A 20,435-nucleotide genomic window follows, 5' to 3' on the forward strand; every position below is an offset into this window, starting at 1 on the left:
GACCAGACGTTGTAACTGACTCCTTTAAAACTGGTGAAAACAGCCCACAAGTAATAAAAAATGTTTTAATAACATCAATAATTCTCACCATTTGTTCCTGTCGATGTTAATGTTTGAAGATTTTTCATTGTTGTGAATGAAGTCACACCCCCAAACTTCTGTTTCGCCCACTTGACCAGCTCCTGACCTTCAGCTGGGAAGTCTTCCTTGTGGATGTTGTTGGGATGTTCATTAGCATAAAAGACAATTTGGGAGTCTTTGCTTACCTGCAAAGTAGAGATCAAGTCTATTAGCTTCATTAAATACTTATTCCAGAAAGAGAATAGTCACAATCACCAACATTCTAAAATGCACAATTCTGTCTTTCACCCATTGTTACAACAATACAGAATTGAGTGAGTCAGCTTTATATTTATTCATATTTACATCATGGCTGCTCACATTTTGTCATATCAAACATGTTTGCCCATCCCTCTCATTCTCCTTTATTACTCCACCCAACTCTCCCTCTATTCTCTGAGCAGGGTCCTGTTAAAAAGAAATGTTTATTATGGTTAAGTGTGCACGAGCCCAGTTGCACAACCCTGTTGGAGCCATGGTCTTTCCTTTGCTTCCTGAGTGGGGCCAGGAAATGGGACCTTTTTTAGCTTTGTGCGTCACCAGAGTCGGCTGGAATCTGGCTCCATACAAGGTATAAATATATACATCCATCTCATCGACTGGACAACGCTGTTTCCTCGTCTGGGCCAATGGGAAATAATGGAGTTTACATTAAGCTCCACATGAATAAGAAGGCAGGGTAAAGGAGGAGAGGATATTGTCTACAGTCGGCTTTTAGACAGTTAGACATATGTAAAAATGTGTTTTATTTCTGGCTCAACCTTCAATGTATCTTAATCTCTACTGATTTGTTCTTCTCTTCTTCAGCAACCCAAAGGCTTAAGTGGAAAATAAAGTGTTGTATAAGTACTGTGCCTCTTCATTCTGTAAACACTTAAGCCCACTGACACAATCCATTCTGCTGAAGGAAGCTCTTCAAACTTTTATAGGACAGTACAACAAGGCCAGAAAAACTTATGGGAAATCTTCTATTTCAAGTGCAATTTTAAATTAAAATAAACAGAGCTGTACACGGCCTCATATTTTGGTACACGTTTGAATTATTTCATTTATTCATTTCATCAGCTTTAAATTCTACAATACATGGAGAGTGTGACACATAATTACTGGATTCTGACTCAACAATTATTCGGCTTCCTTTGTGTCATAATCGATACTGCAAGTGCTGTACAGATGGATGTTTGACAAAACACAGCTCATATTTAACCAAAATGAGGTAAAGTGGGAAAAAAAACATGAAAATGATGAGTCATTTTAGAAAGAACTGTATTTTCTATTAATCATCCTGTTCATGTATATCAAGTGTGATATGCTCGTTGAAATAACAAATATCCCCCTGCTGACCTGTCTACTATGTTTGACTACTTGCGTGTGTGTCCTTGCGTTACAAAGCAAGACAGGGAAAAAAAATAAATGTTGAAAGCCAAGTAAGCCCAAGGGAGTTATCAACCTTTCTACATGAATATTTGATTGACGCAAGATCAAAAATAGTGTGAAGGGAAAATAAAAAAATAAAAAAGGGAAAACCAGTCACGATAGAACCAGGAAGACGGGCAGGGCTGAGAGGACAGACGGGAAGAAAAAGGGAAACAATCGTCGTCATTTTAATGTTAACATTGAAATTTACCTTAGATTAGTCTCAATGAAATCAGTTTGATATTATCCACGCTTACAGAAAGTTTCAAGGAACTCAAAGATGTTTTCAGAGAATAACAAATCTGATGATAGTCTTTTCCTGTAAGACTTCTTTGTAAAGGATGTATGAGTTATAGATGCAAAGCTTATGCCTCGTGAGACAGGGCTTTGTTCTGTCTTCTATGTGGCTTCATATCCCAACAGGAACATTTCAGAAGCGGGAAGTCGTGCCTGCCTGATATAGTTGACTTGCTCAGATTAGGTTTATTCCATAATTTTCACATGATATTTGTGCTTTTACCACAGATGGTAGGCTACGTAGCTAAATAGAATCCTTTTTTGACCGTTAAAATTGTGTTTATTGTTAATGTTACCAACTTTGTTCTGCTGTAGATCACGAGTACTCACGGGGTGAATTATTCTGAAAATTGACCAGATGCTGGTCCTGTGCGCGACTTCCAGCCTTGCTTGATCCACTCCATGCAGCTTGACACGGCTGCACCCTATATTTTATACTACACAGTGTGTTAAATACAGTAAAATACCTGTGATTAACAAATTGTTAGAATACTGAACAATAAGTCAGAAGAGTCACGTGACTTTATGGACAAAAATCTTGCTGTAACCATGTTTTGTTTTGTGCTCTGCTTTTTTCTTTAATAACCCTGTGTACTGTGATTGTGACACTGTGCCAAGCTGTCAAGCCAGTGACGTACTTTCTCAGACACAAAACAGATGCTGTTTCTCTTACACTGCAATCTGCAGTAAAACACCATTATCCCCCAGTGATACTGCTCATCCCACGAAAACATCCTGAAGTCACAGGCGATGTTGTCCAGGCTCTCGACAGGACATGATACAGGATGTGGTGTCACGCTGCTGTCAGCGTGTCACTAACTGATGACACTCCTATAAACATTTCATCATTGTGAATGGTCTGCTGTGGTTTTTCTTCAATTTATTTTTGTCTATTTATAGGTGTTAGTCCATAATTAATATCTGGATTAACAACCTTGCTGCTTGTTATACAAGCATATTTCAGCTCTTTCAAGCCTCTTTCAGTAGTTCAAATTCGCTTCAGTACAAACGCATTGACAAGTAGGTTATGAACTCACTAAACATTAGTTTATCTCTGCTATTTTGTCACTGTGAAATTATTTTTGTGTGATAAAGTGGTAATAAAAAGACAAGGCTTATGAAAAGTCTTCCAAGTGATGCATTTATGTGCAGGAGGAAAGCTCTGACATGTGAGTGTTGGCTGCCAAACAGCTTTGCACTCATGAGTTATTTAGTCATAAACTCAAACACTGAAGACAAACAACAAGCTCTATCTTCATGATAGCGGCAGGAATTAAGGAACCTCTTTTAGAGGATACCGTTTGGCAGCAGCCTGTCAAATCTCAAGCGTTCCCATGAAGACAATCCAAGTCTGCAAAAGGATAAAATAAGTTTTTACGGAAAGAAATAAGGCTGATAAAATGTTCATTGTGATTCTTCCTCTAGAGGAAGTTTCAACTGTCACGATGTATTAATTTGAAGTGACTGCCTGTAAGGTGAGAAAAACACATTAATCATTGCACAAAAGTGCAACTTTGACAACGGAAAACCAAAATGTGTAACAAGACAGACAATGGTTCAACAAAAGAACACAAAAGGCTGAAACTGCTTAATTCACAAACCGGTAGGCTTCGGAATATGTTTATTTGCTTTAACCAAAGTTATTACATTTTACACAAGTGTAAGGCTCTTTGTCTGCAGTTGCTTTAGTCTCATGTCTTGATCACAACTAACTATGATCAATGTTTTTTGTGAGGAAATTTGTTTATTAACACACTTAGAATCACTGGTACAGTTTTAGGTGACCTCGTTTATTAGGACGCCTCTGTATTATTTCCTATTTAAGACATGCTATTTAGTTTGGTGATAAAAGACTGCAACATAGTCTAAAATGCTTTTATTTCAAAACCAAATCTAAGGACCTAGTAGTTTGTTTTAAAACATTTTTTTTTTATTCACCTTGGGCTCATACCAATACCAATTTAAATAGTCTGACACACTGCAATAACCAAACTCTGTTAACTGCTGCAACACTTAACAGTATTATTTGTCTATTTAATTACACACTCAAGCGACTGAATAAAAGTCTTTTTGTGGCCTCAATAGATTTAATTCACAGATACAATCTTAGAACACTGTGTTAAAGTCAGAAACTCTAATTTCATTGGAATATTAATTCTACAGCCGTTTCCACCAGCCCATCTCGTTTCTGGCCACCCTTAAACTTCTCTCACTGATTTTAATGGTGTGGATAATAAACACACAAAAACACACAAACTGCCTCGTGCACAGCAGCCACATGGGAATATCTATGGAAAGCCAACATTGTTAACAGGCCTGGAGAGCTGCACAGCTGTGGCAGTTTGACTGTATGTTCAACAGCTGGCACTTGACAGAAGCTAAGTACATCTGGAGAAAGTACAAAATTATACAATACTGAAAAAAGAACCACTTAGACTGTTGTCCCCACAACCTCTTAATGTATTATGATTAGTTAGTACTCATAAAACAACCTATTTATCAATGGCAAGCCCCATAATGGAATCACATGCAACAGTGTCACATATATCTAATTTATGTTCCCTCCACTCCTCATATATCCGCCCATCTTACATCCAGGAAAATGCTGGTTGTGAGCCTGAATGTTGGTGTAGAAACACAAAGAGGTATTACTCACGTAAATGTTAACATTGGCGTTGATTCTGCATACACAGTGGGCGATTTCTGGAGAAATGAGGATGATGAGGTTCATTGACGTGGCATTAACCATCTCCAGCGAGAACATTCTGGGGTCCTGAGGGTAAACAAAAAATGACATTCTTACTAAATTACTTTAAAATAAATCCAATGTACTATACACTACTCACAATAAGTTAGGGATATTGTTATTTACACGAGTGCTTTTCCTATTTGGTCTGAATTTTAATGAAATAAGTAAAAGTTCCCTTTGATATTACTAATAATGAATGAGAAGAAACACCATTTTCATTAGTTTAATATTTATTACCCCAAAGATTTAGACAATAACAAGGATAGCCTCAAATAACAAAAATTGACAATGTCAGTAGCAGGTGTTTCCACCATTTGCCGCAATGACAGCTTGACAGCGACGTCTCATGCTCCTCACTAGCCTCATGATGTTGTTCTGAGGCAATGCGTTCCACTCCTCCACAAGTGCTACACACAGTTCTGCCAGGTCACGTGGGGGTGGGGTACGATCATCCAGTCTCTGCTTCAGCTGGTCCCAGACGTGCTCTATGGGGTTCAGGTCAGGGGACATTGCTGGCCATACCATATGAGGCACTCCGACTTCCTAAAGTCGAGCTGTGACAATTCTGGCACGATGTGGTGGAGCATTATCATCCATGAACAGAAAGTTGGGGGTGTGCTGGCGGAATTGGGGATGATGATGGGTTCTATGATGTCTCTGAGGTAAGAACGTGCAGTGACTGAGCCATCTACAATAACCAAATCTGTTTTGCGCTGACTGGTGATGCCTGCCCAGACTGTTGCACCTCCTCCACCAAAGGGAACCCTGGGGACCATGGGGACCATGTTGACCTCGGCGTATCGCTCACCTCGCCTTCTCCAGTAACGCTGACGACCATCATTTCTGTGCAAGGTGACCCGACACTTATCAGTGAACAGGACGGTAGACCACTGCTGCATTGTCCAGGTCACATGGTCTTGTGCCCACTGCAAACGTTCACGGCGGTGTCTTGGTGTCAGTGGAGTCACCTGCAACGGTCGTCTGGCATTCAAGCCAAAGCGGTGGAGTCGGTTTCGAACGGTTTGTCTGGAAACCCTAGTACCCCTCACATCTCGTAACTGGGCCTGCAGCTGTGTGGCAGTTGCATAACGATGTCTGAGTGCATAGGTCCTTAGGTACTGGTCATCGTTGCGGTCTGTCACTCGTGGGGCTCCACTCCTGGGTCTTGATGCAAGTCTGCTGATGACACTTTGAGACACACCAAGTTCACGAGCAACATCTGACTGCCTGCCACCGACCCGAAGGCGCGCTATGGCCAGGTGGCGCTGCTCGTCCGTTAAATGACGTCGTGTGTTCATGGCTGTTTGAATGATGAACTTGGAATGACTTAATGACAATACCAGCTTTTTATACCCACAGAATGTTGAAATTGATGCCACATTGAAAAGGGTTGTCTTTTAGTTTTTTGGTATTGGCCCCAATATGTAAGGCACACTGTACACAGTGAGACCATTACGTGGAAAACACAAAATGAGGAGTGTCTATCACTCCAATACAATTGCCTCCCTATCCCAAAACTATCTGAAGTGAAACAAACACCGTATGTATGAAATCCACTGAGTCTCTCACAATATCCCTAACTTATTGTGAGTAGTGTATTTCACATTTTCACGTCCAGAGTTTATGATTGTGTTGCAAGCAAAAAAAGTTTGGCAGTGTAAATCTCCAGGTGGAACACTGGGACTGATTAGGAACACGAAGAAATGGTGTGGCATAAATATCCATTCACCCCCATGAAGGCATCCATATTAGAACTACTGTGCTGCCTATAATGAGTTTTTGGTGAGTGTACCATGCTGTGTTTGCGCTGTGTTAGACAAACAAAGGGATACAATCCAAAAAAGAAAGACTTTATGAAATGTTGTCAGCAGTTTAAACAATACATTTTGCACCAGTTACAAAACTGTTTACTGTGCTGTAACGTAGCACAGTGTATGGATACATTTTGCAAGATTCTTATACGCACAGCACCAAGATTTTTAAGGTATAATCTTAAGCGTGCATGTGCATTAATTTTACGAGTACATCAAACTAAATAAATAACAGATTAATTTGTCATTTGCTCTAGCTGTGGAATTTGGGGAAATGTAAATGTACATCAATGAAAACTATATCACAAACAAATGTACAAAGTAATAACAATCATTATGACCTTTTCGCACAGATTTCAAATCTGCCAATACGCTGATTTCAAACCATCATTCATTTTGTCTGTAAAATAGAATATAACAATTCCTCTACATGCAAACCTCCCATCTGGCATGGAGTATCATTAAATGAACAGACCTCAAGCAGACGGAGCAGAGAGACATTTTGCTTGCAGCACTTAGTTTAAAAATAGTTCCAACTGCAATTTAAGTTTGATTCCATTTCTGCCCTATTGCAAAAATCAGTGGGGGGGATGTGACAATTATCCTTATTTTCACAACTATGAAATGTCAACACATACACCTCTCCGGAAAAAGCAGTGCCTGTCATTTCAGGAGGGCTCGCAAAGACAGACAAGAAGCTGTCTTTGCTGTCTGCCTTCGTATTGACAAGAGACATTAATGAGGTAATGCAGCTTGGTTCTATTCTTGAGTCTCTATGCAGTGTGAGTCAACAAGATGAAGAAGACAAAAGCAAATCAAAAGTTATCAGAATCATATATTTACATGATGTGCTGTGGGTTGCATGTTTTATGAATGTATGCTTTTTGTCTTGGTTGCATTGAAACTGTGATGAATTATAATTCTATGTATTTTTTTTTACTTACAGCCCAGTGTACTCCCCCCACAAATGGCTGGACCTGGTGGTATTTATATACTGTGTATAAAACCTAATTAACATAATTTAACACATAATGTAATACCTCATTAACCATATTTCCAGCTGAGGGAAACACAATGGCGATGTGATTTGCTAATCACCACCACAGTCACTCTATGAATCAGCCTTAATTACCATGCTCCGCAAGTGCGTTGGGTAAAGCTGGTACCGCTGAGTTATGGATATAAGTGGTGGTGAGTAAACCTTTTCAATGAGAAATAATAAGTCTAATAAGTCTGAGTTTACAGTCATTTTTTTCCAAGGTTGCCTTAATTCAAATAAATCCTAGTTCTAATTGCTTCGACTCTTGTAATAGCCCTAAGATAATTGAGTTAAGAAAAGCAAAAGAGTCATGGATTTCAAATTGCTTCAATTGCATGCCTCAACGCATTAGAAATGAACAGCAGCTTTTTTTAAAAAAAAAGAAAAAAGAAAAGAGCTAGGAAATCCAGTGTAATGCTTTTGTGGAAACTTAACATTCATAAATACAAATTTCTGCTTTCATCCATCTGTGATGCCTTTCGACACCAAATACTCTATTCTGTTTATGTGACAGCGGATTGTTTTCAGAGCCTGGCCTGCTGGGGAGACAATGAGCATGCTGGGGAAACAGTGTGAATTCCTAATATTAAATTCATTTACTTGCTACCTGATGCTACCACGGCTTGATCCAAGAGAATTGTGATGAGCTCAGGCCTGTGCTATGGAAATTTTCAGACCAGTGTAGAACAAATTAGGTCTAAGGAGACCATCAACAAATTGCCTGTGAGCAAAGCACAGATGCATTGGAAATAGACACTCGCACGCCCAGTGCCATGGTCAGAGATCTGTCATCACATACACACACACACACACAAACCATATTAGCAATGCCTTGTACAGAGTGGGCTTTGCATAATGGCTGCTGCACCTCATAAATGTGTTCAGTCCTCTCCTTTAAAATATGGGGCACTGCCAAGGGGGCACTGCAGTCCCAGGTGAAAACATGGTGAAATTTGTTACTGAAAAAAAACGGAGGTAGTATCATCAGTGAAAAAGACCTGCTCACTGGTGCCTTGCTTTTTGTTGTTGTTTCAACATTTCAACGAGACACTTGCTTTCCATCTTCTGTTCAGAATTTATAAAAAGACATAAAAAACATAAGAGGGACTGAATTATAACCTCCACCAAGGAGGTTGGGTTTTCTTATGTGTCCTCTGGTTGCTTGGTTGGTCAGCAGGATTCAACAATAGCTACTGACTGGATTTCCACAAAACTTTGATGGAGGACATGTCTAGCCCTAACCCTATACACTTTTGGCGCAGATCAGGATAAAGGTATGTTTTCAGTGATGTTTTCTCACTTTAACATTGCAAAAAAAGGGCATTTTTCTAAGGGAATAATGCATAGATCTGGAAGAAAACAATCTTGTATATTCAGGTGGCTGGTATCTATGAGTGAGTTCAATTTGATGGCGATTCGAGATCTGGTGAGCTCAAACTATAGTTATGGTTAGTTTAAAATCTAGAGTGATACAGGGCTATCGAGTGTGCTATTGGATTAAATGTGTGGGAAACTTGGCGGAGGTATACGCTCTACAGAATGCCATTCTAGTTGAAAACATGTCTCTATCTATCAAAGAAACTTTGCAATGTACTAATCCACTGTTTTCCCAGAAACACCCCCTCAGTTTCACCTGAATCGTGTTGCATGACATGCAGTTAATGAATGAATGGCATTTCCTACAGAGTTCATTGTGCCTCACGCAGAGATAACTCTGTGGTGTTTCCCTTAAATACTCTTTCCTAATGAGCTTCATTGTCTTTGTAGTCTTGTTTCCCTACCTTCATCCTTGTGTGACTTTCATTCTTTCATTTTGAACTCCCAGTCCCGACTGCCTCTGACCCTGATCACTCACCTTTGCTACTTTTGTTCCTGTGCTTTCAAGATACAATTGTTTTCCTCTTCAGACTTTTTTTTTTTTTCTCGAGAGCATTTTTTGAAGGGCCTTTGCTGATGCAGTTTCCAGTTATTCTTTTGGCTCTCTCCCTTAACTTGAATTGGCTCCGTTGGTCTAGTCTCGGCCTTGTGCCAAGAACCCGACTACCCAAGCCAGCGTGTGACATCAATGGGCCCTGTACAAGCAGCTCCTCCCTATGAATTCTCCTGGCCTGTGGCAGCCCCTTGATGCTCCCTTTATACTTCTCTGTGCGGTCAAACTGTGAGAGTAAACTGTCTCTGGCAGGTTGTAAATCAGTATAAAAAACAAAAGGGATGGGGAAGAAGGTGATAAGAAAAATTTAGAGGACAAAGGAGGGGAGAGGCGAGTGCAAACCTCCCATCCGACTGGACAGTTTGGCAAGAGATGAAGATGTTCGCCTTCCTCTGTGTTTACAAGAAAAATCTGCTCTAAACAGACAGTCAAGAGCAGATAAGAGGTCTGTGTTAGGAGATCCCATGTCTACTTTCTTCTTTCATTTGATAATGCATCCACTCATATGCCCAAAAGAGAACCAAATGTGTTAACTTTGTACCACATCCATTGCGACACACAGACCCCCGAGCTAAATTCCTCCCACACACCACACGCCAATTTACACTATTTTGGAAGACTTGAACAAAACTTGAACAAACGCAAACATTTTGCAATGAAATGTGTCTTTCCTTCCTTTTCCACACAACATAATGTGTCTGTTTTTTTCTCTCCAGGCCTTATAAGATGACTGGGAGAAGCATTTCCCTCCTAATATGCTTTAAATCTGTTTAGTCATCAAACTGCTTTCCCTTCAAATTTCCAGTCCATTAAATATGCTGTAACACTGCAGTCCATTAAATGAGACTAAAGACTTGGCAAAAAGCAGCATATTTATTCCAGAAACCCAGTTTATGAGGGAAAAGTTTGACCTGCTTGCATAATGTTTGCAATTTTACTTAAAACTAAGTAAGAAATCACACCTCTTACAGACCCAGGCACCAGACACTTAATGTGTCTTTCTGTAACATCAAAACTAAACTTCAGTATCCTAAAATGTCAAATTCAGAAGAATCACATCTGAAAGAAAAGCCCTCACACTGTATAAATCAGCTTAACTTGCTGGTGAAAGTTTCCTTAACAGAAAAACGATGACAGGATTCTCGAAAGCTTTCCAGGAAGAAACTGAGGGATTTATAGAGGTGATGGATTCAGGCATTGTATTGCACTATGCTGTGCTGGTGCTTGAGCCTAGACTGCACATAGCACATCTGCTTCCCTCCTCATAATCACTACCAAATGAGAAAGAATGGCCAACAGAGTGAAAAATAAAAAGAGACAATAGACAAACAAGAGTTGCTTAACGCACGTTATGTGAAAGTACTACATAAAGAAGTCTAAGTGAGAACAAACAGAAGCAGCAAACAAACAGAGCATGCTGATAAAGAGATGACTAATGTGAGCTGACCGACAATGTTGGACAGTGAAAAATGGAGTCTGGCACAGCAATAACAACATATAGATTAAAAGTTTGCTGGAGTTACTTTCCGCTGTCATTCCCTAAAGCTAAAAGTTTCACAATCAAAAAGACCCAATACACTGTTTGCAATTATGGTCTGTGTTTGTTTAGCTGAAAAAGGAATTCTTTAAGCTCATGGCCAAAATTGCGGAGCTAGGTTGCCATAGAGGCCTGTTTAGCTGTGGCATGCTGACAAACACCATAGTTCTGTTATGTCTGGCATCAGGGTTAGCTAGTCATCTGGCTGATAAAGGTTGCACATGTTGTGTATGTGTTTATATTTCATAGCGTGGGAAAAAGGTTTTGAGGGGCTTATTTATTTAAAGGTTAGGGTTAGCGTTTGTGCAACAACAATATTAACCAAAAGAACATAAATAGAGCGCAGATTTAGCATCACACTAAAATTGTTTGACTTGTGATAGCTAGTGAAAACTATTCAAACTCGATGCAGCAAAAAAATATTCTTTTTTGATCAACAGATTCTTCTTCCTTGTCAAAACCTGGAGCAGAGGAATGGGCCGAGGAGTGTGCTACAGAGGTCTGGTAAACTCACTTATTGTCCCCATAACCCAAGATTTTCATATTCTTAAACCTGTAGCCCAAACCGATGATGACTAAAGTGACATCACTTGAGGTGTTTTCTTACATAGGAATTTTATCAGATTTCTTCAAACTCTCCCTGGAGCCACAAAAATATTTGTAAAATGTTGGTAACATATACAGAAGTACTTCCTAATACCTATAAACAGATTTGAATGTGTAAAATTGGCTCCCACATACCACCAAAATCATATTACATATATGTTGCTCCTTCCTTATCACCTCTTCTAACGCTAGTTTATCTTATGACTCTATCTATTGGGCACACTAACCTCTCTTTAGGTCATTCTGAAGTTGCCTTATTTCTCCTACCTGCCAAATAGCAGTGTTGAGTCAGCTCACCACATGATCCTCTCATCTGCCAGCTGCTCCTTGTTTGCGATTAGCCTCAGTATAGAAACAGGAGAGCTATCAGTCAACCTCTGCCAGCTTATCTATTTTGTCTTAGCATTCAAGCCTTTATATGCCTTTTCACAGAAGAAATTTTTATTCATCATAGTAGGAAAACCCCATTTACTGTTCCATCTAAGTGTCCCGGTAGTCTACTATATTGTGATAGTGAGCCTCGGTGGACGATAGCAGGGCTGCAGTCAATTCTTTTTTTTTTTTTGCTTAGGCAGGTTCCTAACTGGGTAAAATGACCTAGACATATCTGACTGGCAGCCACGATAAGAGTTGGTTGAATTCTCTAAATGCTAAGGAAAGGTGCAACAGTGCTTCCTTTCACATCTGCTGTAGTACAGATAACACTTGATAATAGTATTATGAAAGGAAAGTCGATAATACAAGGCTTCGTGTACTTCCAGTGTGACTCTCTTGGCACCACGGTTGTCTTGTCTTTTCAAGTCCTTATGAATTGTCAGTCACATCTCTCCAGGACCTCAGGACAATGTATTTAGGAAGACATTGGACGTCATTTTTTTTTACCATTCGACTGCAGCCAATGACCCTGAAACCAGAGCAGCTAAATGGAATTCAGCCATCATCCATTTTATCAAACACCTGTGTAAAAATGTGAACAACGAAAATATCTCCTGTCAAAACAGCTGTTTCTGTTCTGCCTATTCTTCTGATAATTCCTTCAATCTATCTAAAAGATTTACTTTTGTACCCTTATCTTCACCACATTTCACCATATTCTCCAACTCAAGCTTTGACTGTAATGACACTGCATGCAATGTGACAGAGCTCCCAGATGTGAACATAAAGGAAAAATGTAATTCAACCATATGCTGCATGTTTGTAACGATGAGTGACATGTTCTATTATCTGAGAAAGGTGTAAAATGCATAAAGGGGGAGCATGTGTGTGATGCATGAACTGGCAGGAAGCTTCTTACGTGTGACTGGACTTGACTTATTGTACCGTCATCCACTGAAAAGGATGATTAATTAGCTGATGAGAACATACCCATGACCGGCATTGGTATTGGATTTAAATGACAAGTGAGCTGAATTGTCAGCTTGACAGATAGCTGTGGTGTAGATTGTGCAGCATTTTACATTTCTATGTACAGTTTCCAATTATGATCTGGTGGGCTGAGAGGGTTTTGTTTGCCTGGTGAATTTTACTGCTACTATGCATGTTAAGCAAGTAGCAAGCAAGCATTTTTACAAAAAAAAGTGACTTACATATTATCATTCACTGTCATGCAGATTTTACATAAGTTCACATTTACATAATTAGCACTAGTAGCTCAGCAGCTCATTTGTATAACCTTGACATGCTTACCGTGGGGGCAAAGTTCAGGTTGAGGATGTGGACCTCTGTCTTTTCCTCGCTGATGAAGCTGCTCCAACAGCCAATTTGCATCTCGTTCATGGAGATCCACGGGCTGTGTTTAACATCCTCAGGAACACATGTCTGATGTGAGGCTTAAAGAGATCAAGCACAAATGGTTAAACTGTGTCAGCAGCATAAAATCAAGTTACACTAAAAAGTCTCTTTCCTTGACCACACAAACTCCTACACCATCATACATCCAACAATGTGACAGATTCCTTGCCTGAAAGGAGCAAAATGTGTTAGTAGTCATTGTGAAAGCATGCCCCTGGTCTCAGTGTATGGATGTAAATGTGTGGGTAGGACTACATTGTTTAAAAACCAATCTGCCAGTTTAAGTTTATCAGACGTGTCAGGGTGGCAGGCTGCAGTCATCCATCAAGCCTGCTCACTCTGCTCTCTGCTGTGAGCCTGCTATTTAACCTGGGGATCCATGTCTCTAGAGGCTGAATTAATCGAGCCGAGGCTGTGCGGTCATGGATGAGGTTGGGTATAAATGCCTGGTGTTTGACCTGGGCTATGTGTGTCTGTGTATGTGTGTGTTCTATTGTATTACATTGGAGTAAGTGTGCACATGCACACTGAAGTTGGCGGGACAAAATATTCTTCTGCAAACTTCCTCTTTCATCAAGGGGAACAGTGGAGAATACAGTGTGAAGGGTCAGATGTATTTTCTAACTCAATCAGGAATCTCTTTCCTGGACCACCTCCCGCCTTTTGTTGATTAGATATGGAAGGGTTTGACTGGGGCATCCTGTGGTATTGCAGTCCTGTTGGCAACTAGGGATGGGTATCCAGTAAGGACAAGGACTAAACTGAGTCAGTACCAAAACATTGATATCCTCCAAGACAAACGCTGTTGCCAAATCATAAATTTACTATATATAAACCGGAAATCGATTGAAATGAGCTGACAATTTCGATCATCAAAAAAAATATCGACAACTAAAAAACTGGCACGGCTAGCTTATCGGTAGTCTGCAGCTGCACTTCCATCCCCCTATCTTGAGCACACAAAGATGATCAACTGACTGGTACCAGGAGATCCTTATTTGAATTGTTAGGAAAGAGGAATAGTAGCATTTGAGAAACAAAACTTTCTAATAAACAGAATTTCTATCTTTTCCAGTTTTTTTGTTAAACCCCTGAAGGGTGGTATTTTTTTGATGAACTCTTGAGTCTCTAGTTTTGATGAGTATTATTTGAACTTGCCAAACTCTAACTTGCAAAAAAGCCCTCAGGATAAAGTCAAGCTGTTGTTTTAAAATATCCCTGTCTGTTTCCATTTTTTTTTTCTGTTTAAGTTAATGACAGATCAACTGATCAGTTGATCTTAACAAGCCAGATGAGAAAGTCTAACAAAGGGCACAGCCGTTAGCGCTAAAAATACATTTTGAATTGAAAATAGCATCAAATTGTGACCTTAATATCGGAACTACTATTGAATCTTGTATATTGACAGTCTTGGCACCCCTACAATTGACTAAAATTGTAGTTGCACCCTAATGAAACAATATGCAACAAATACAACGTTGTATAATTCTCAAGAAGTGCAATGTGTTTAACTGCTTTAGCAGCACTGATGCTGATGGGTCAAACTAAAAAGGTGTCTCTCTTGACTTCATCAAGTAAAGGTGACACGCGTTATGGTTGTAAAATAAGGTTTGTTGTTAAGTAAGGAGACCTTTATCTTTGTCTTTAAGCATTTCAAAATTATTTTCCTAAATTGGCTATAGATGTCAGTCAGCAGTCACAGTTTTGTCAGTGGACTGCACAAGTCAGACACCAAAGTCCGACCTATTCTCCATCAATAGGAGAAGTAAAATGACAGTCGTAAAAACAGCAGAATGTATCAGGGCTGTCAAATGTTTAATGTAAAGGATTTTACAACACTTTACTACAGGGGCGTCCAGTTGGTTTAGGTTTCCTCTGTAGCAAATAGCTGGATTTACTCCTTAGGATAAAGCCTTAAAGCTACGCACTTGTCATGGGATCAGTCAGAACTACTCTAAATATTAGATAAGCCTATCTACAGTAAGATGAATATAAGCAATGCTGAAGCATCCACCGTGCATGCCTCAATCACTCTCAAAACAGCTGGTCCTGAGGCACATAAGCGAGCAAGTGTGATATCATGACAGAAACAACTAATTTAGTAAGCAAATGCTGCATGACATACCGCTCCACTGACTTTTATGATGTATTTGGTCTGTTTACCCAGCAGGACGCAATCCCTCAGAGAGGAGATGTGGTGTAAAAGGAACTGATGAGAGAGAAAGAAAGAGGAACAGAGCGGGAAGAGTTAATAGGAAATTGCAAAGTTTGGAAGGTCAACAGGATGTGCCTTATTTAGAAGCGGCACTAATCAAAGACCTTGGTTGAGGCAATGTCATCACTCGCAGTTGAGCAGAGTGGACAGAGATAGAGATAAAACAGAATAGAAAGTGATGAATGCAATGAAACACAGAAAAAAGGGAGCTTGAACATGTTACATAATCAGCTATTTCTCCTGTTTTTGTTGTCCCCCACAATGAAATGTGGTCGGTGTTGTCGACTCTTATTCATTTGTTCAATTCATAAAACCCCTGACCCAAGATACCACTGATGGAAAAGAAGCGCTAATGGGATATTATTTTAATTGGATCACTGTTGTGTCATATCTTTTATTAGCTTTATCTTTTGTTTGTATCCCCTTTTCTGTGGGAGTCAAGCTGGCCTTTCGTACTACTTTACTGTCAAATCAAGGACACATTTGTCACTAATTAGGGGATTGAGGGGGCTGCAACATTCTTGGCCCAGCTTCATGGTTTATTTTCCTGCTGCAGCTTTTCTTGCAAATAAAGATGGAGAGCCATCCATGCTTCTTTGCCATCTCTTTTTCCCTCCCTCACCACAGAGGTCAAGGCTGGTTTCCTGTTATTCTGGCCCTCTCTGTTGATGTCTGTTGCTCAATATCCACATCCATAAAGTTGTTTCTCTCTTGTTCTGCTGTGACAGAGTCAACGGCCCATGACTGTCGCCCGAGAGGTCTCAATATAAATCACACTGACTGCGTAAGACTGGGCGTGTGCGAGTGTGTGTGTACATGCATGTGTCACTGGTCTCCTCTTTACGAGTCACTAAAGGATATGAAGAACATTCATTTTGCCCTCTTGACCCCGGAAATGCCAATGGCCTCGCTAAGCGGTCTGCTGGTAAATGAGGTATAGAAGAACGATACCATTCCCTGTCCTCTTTATCTACTTATATCAGTCCCTTGCATTTTCCATTCCATGAGAAGGCATGTTTATGGATGCTGGTGATTCCCATTTAGATGTTAGGTATAAGGGGGAGATGTGATAGAAAACATCAGGAGGCATTAGGGAGGAGAGAAAATTGCCTCAATTCATGAAAAGTCCATATAATCAGATTTGATCTTAAAGTCCGCGTTAATTCTTAATGCAAATTCCATTTCCGTAATTACACACATATTAAATTGGCATCACTGCCTAAGGAGACTCTTGCTAATTGCCATATTAACAACACTATATAGCCAAATTACCAGACCTAATAGGCACTTTGTTTTAACTGAAAACGTATTAAACATATTATAGCAAACTGATCAAATGCTTATAAAATTAAGACCAAAGAGAGGGTGCAGCCAAAATCAATAATGGACAATTTGCTGTTAACGAAGCAGTCTTTAGAGAAAGCCCATTTCTGTGGACCGTGCCAATACCTGGGAGTCATGAAATTACAGCATGGTGTGCTTCAAACTGCCCTCTGCAGTTCTGGTCGTCTGCAGACCCCGGGAGTCACAACTAACAAGCAGAGCGAGATCTCCCATCTGGTGACTTCACATGTCCAGAGTTTGTCTGCTCTGTCTTTCCTTACCCTCCAGGGCATTCCTCAAAAAGATAGGAGACTAGTTCGCCAAATCACAGACATCCGTTTTCCGCATGTGTTCAGTTGTGCATAGTACCATTAAGACAGAACCACTACTGTGACCATTTTAGGGCATATTAGGGTCAGCCTGACATTAGCTATGTTCTGCTTCCATCAATCAATTTTGCTAACATCAGCATAGCTAAAGTGTGGACTGCAGTTAAGTCTTACTGATGTGGAGCTTACACTTATAAAGAACTTACATGGATAGAGTCCAGTATAGAGGTAGTATTTACAGTAATATTGTTGTATTGATTAGTTTTTCCCATTTCATAAAATTCCCCCACACCCCGATCAACAACGCCCCTCTTAATGACTCTTTGTGTGTGCATCAAAGTGTGTCTCCATTGTTTTAAAATTTAGATCAAGACACTGAAAAATGTAATTAATCCAGGTTGCCAACCTGAACATCCTAAATTAAGTTTCACTGCCCATAATTATCCACCATAGGTGCAGTGAGGCCAGTATCTGTGCTTGGGCATTACTGGAGTCTTGGTGATTAATCATTATTAGGGATCAAAGTACATAAGCCTACACATTGCTGACATCCTCTACCTCTCCTTCTGCTGTGACATGCTAATGGTTGCAAATGCAGTACAGAGAACTTCTCTGAAAGACTCCAAAAATGGGACAAACAAGAGGATTCCCAGACTGTCCAATAATCACATAAACGTAAAAACAAACATGTATATTTCAAAGTTGGGTGACCAGATGATGATGTGATTACACTTTAACAAATGCTTTAGGAAATACGTTTCCATAATGTGGGTGCCCATGGAGGCAATAATGAGCCAAAAAGGTATGTAGCTTTATATGAGCAGTGTACTCACGTTTCCATCCCATGGAAATTACATTACAATTACATTATGCTACCAGACCACAATTAAGGTCAGCATTCACACATTGTTACACACCATGTTAACATTATGGTGCTAAGAAAAAATGAATAGTGAGAAGTCACATCGTAGTTCTTAGAAAGGATACACTGTGGCTCCTGATTGTCTACAAAAAGCAGAAGTTCCTAAATGTTAAGGCACAGTTACTGTATCTAACTCACTATATTATCACTTCTCCTTTTGAAAATATTCTGGAGTGTCAGCATCTCGTTGGTCAGCAGAAATTGAACTGACCTCAACAAATCTTTTAAGTGAAAGAGCTAAACAAGAAGTCACTTCTTGGAATAGGGTCATTTTGTCAGTAAAATTAAAGCACTCGGAAATTTGACTTGCTGGATTTTATCTATTTTTTGCTGAGATTATTTGTTGCAATTTTCTAAGGTTATGTTTTCCACATTTACAATGTTTTACAGCCTATGTGCAAATAATGTATTTGATGGAAGTGATGTATGAGATTTGCTGTTAGCGCTACCCCCAAGGCTGTTGGCCTGCTATGTCTGCAGGTAAATTAAACATATCAAGAGGTGCCAGCCTGTCTGTATCGATGCTGCCTGATCTCTGAGCATCAGTGCTGTGCCAACATCACAGAGTACTGACAGGCAGTGGCGAGGCCTTGAATTTTCAATTTCTATCACACCTTAACTAAATGTTGATTTACATTCAAGGGATTGACTACCTGCTGCCCAATAACTAGCAGCCTTTTTCACTCCCTAGGCGAGCAAGCAGGCCAGCTTGATTTCATACCCTGTCTTTCATGGCCTGCCTCATTGTAAGTCACGGTGAAAAGGAGGATCAGCTACTTGCCTAGAGTTTAGATGCAAAATGAATTCCTGTAGAACTTGAAGCTAGAGCTAATGGCTGCTTTTGAAAGAAAGAAAAAAAGGAAAAAAAACAGAAGGGGAAACCCTGACAGCAGACAACGTCAAGACGAACTGTCTCCCTTGGTCCCCCGGGGTCGAGTAAACTGTTTGTGTCCAGGGTCGGACGACGGAGTCATGATGGGGAAGGGGGAGGGAGGGGTCAGCGGTCCTATCAGAGTTAGTCGGAGAGGGAAAGGGGAGCTTCAAGGCTGGCTCGAGTCTCTCTCTGGACTTCACATACACACACACATACACACACACCTATTGTCCCGGCGTTTCCGCAACTGCAGATTGAGGCCTGACCATCCACAGGAAGGTAAACAAGCTCTTATCAGTGCTCTGCAGGGGCCTGCACTGTCCCCTGGCCTCTCACCCCTGCATACTACACATTACGCACACCACGCAACACACAAGCTTCCTGACCATCTCACCTCCCACTCCCAAATCCAGAAATTCTATCAAAAATAATTTTGCTGATTAGTCTTGTCAGTTTAATGGCACGAGACTTTTCGTGTGTGTGCCTGAGTGCCAAGTCCTGTGTCCAATGTTTGCTGGAGAGGAACTGAGGATGTGATAGCAGGTCTGGAGACAGCCTGTCTTCACACTAGCTCTGTTTACACCTCTGGGAGCCATTCGTCTGTCGTCTCATCATTGTCGGAAGCCAGCTGAACAACAAGTCCAACAGTGGCGTAAGGAAGGTCTATGCCTCACTTCCGCCGTTATTCACTTGCTGACTTTATGCCCAGTCTGCAGCTGGTAATTAGCAACTCTATACCGATATACCGATTAATCGGATAATCAATTAATCAGTCTAAAGAAAATTACGTGCCAACTATTCGTAATTTTGGGGGTTTCAGTTTTTTTCAAGCAAAACTATCAAATGTTTGCTAAATGTAAGGATTTGCTGCTTGTCTTTGTCATTAATGAGTGTAAATGAAGAGAGATTCTGGACTGTTGGTTGGACAAAAGAAGAAAATAAAAACAGCAATTTTGGGCATTTTATGGACTAAACGATTAATCATGAAAATGAACTGCAGATTAATTGACAAAGAAAATAATACTCTGATGCAGATAAATTTGATCATATGAGATGTGGTTCTATGTAAGCAAGCAGCAACTGCAGGCATGAAAAATAAACCATCATTTTTATGTGGATACTCTTGGGTGATGTGTTTCATTCCAGACACCATCAGTTAGTGGATAAAATGTGTCTTTTCCATTCACTTACGTGGTTAATTTTTTTCTTCAACACGCTGACAGAGCACTAGCAAAACACAATTAATCATCTGAGTGTTAATTGGCGGATAGACAGACTAATTTAGCAAGTTTAATGCTAACTGCGAGCAAACCGCAGCAGATTGAAGCGTTAGAGATTCATTGCACAGTGGTTGCTCCCAATCATTCAAGATTAATGTAGCTTTGCACAACATATGCTTCATGTAGAACCAACACAGATTAGCCCGTTTTTCTCGACTGATTTTTGCCAGTAAATATTAATGCTTTCCGACATGAG

At 40.1% G+C, this 20,435-nt stretch overlaps 1 protein-coding gene across 1 annotated transcript in view; it reads right to left on the bottom strand.

Annotated features, from left to right (window-relative positions):
- eng (endoglin) overlaps positions 1–20,435 on the bottom strand; it is a 49,423-nt gene that overhangs the window by 18,703 nt on the left and 10,285 nt on the right. Inside the window, exons 4-6 of the mRNA XM_030435587.1 lie at positions 13,192–13,334; positions 4,490–4,606; positions 89–266 (exon numbers count right to left, since the gene is read on the bottom strand). Of these exons, the coding sequence (XP_030291447.1) occupies positions 89–266; positions 4,490–4,606; positions 13,192–13,334 (438 nt within the window). The remainder of the gene's footprint in view (positions 1–88; positions 267–4,489; positions 4,607–13,191; positions 13,335–20,435) is intronic.

The sequence above is a fragment of the Sparus aurata genome, chromosome 12 (assembly GCF_900880675.1).
Source record: "Sparus aurata chromosome 12, fSpaAur1.1, whole genome shotgun sequence".
NCBI lineage: Eukaryota > Metazoa > Chordata > Actinopteri > Spariformes > Sparidae > Sparus > Sparus aurata.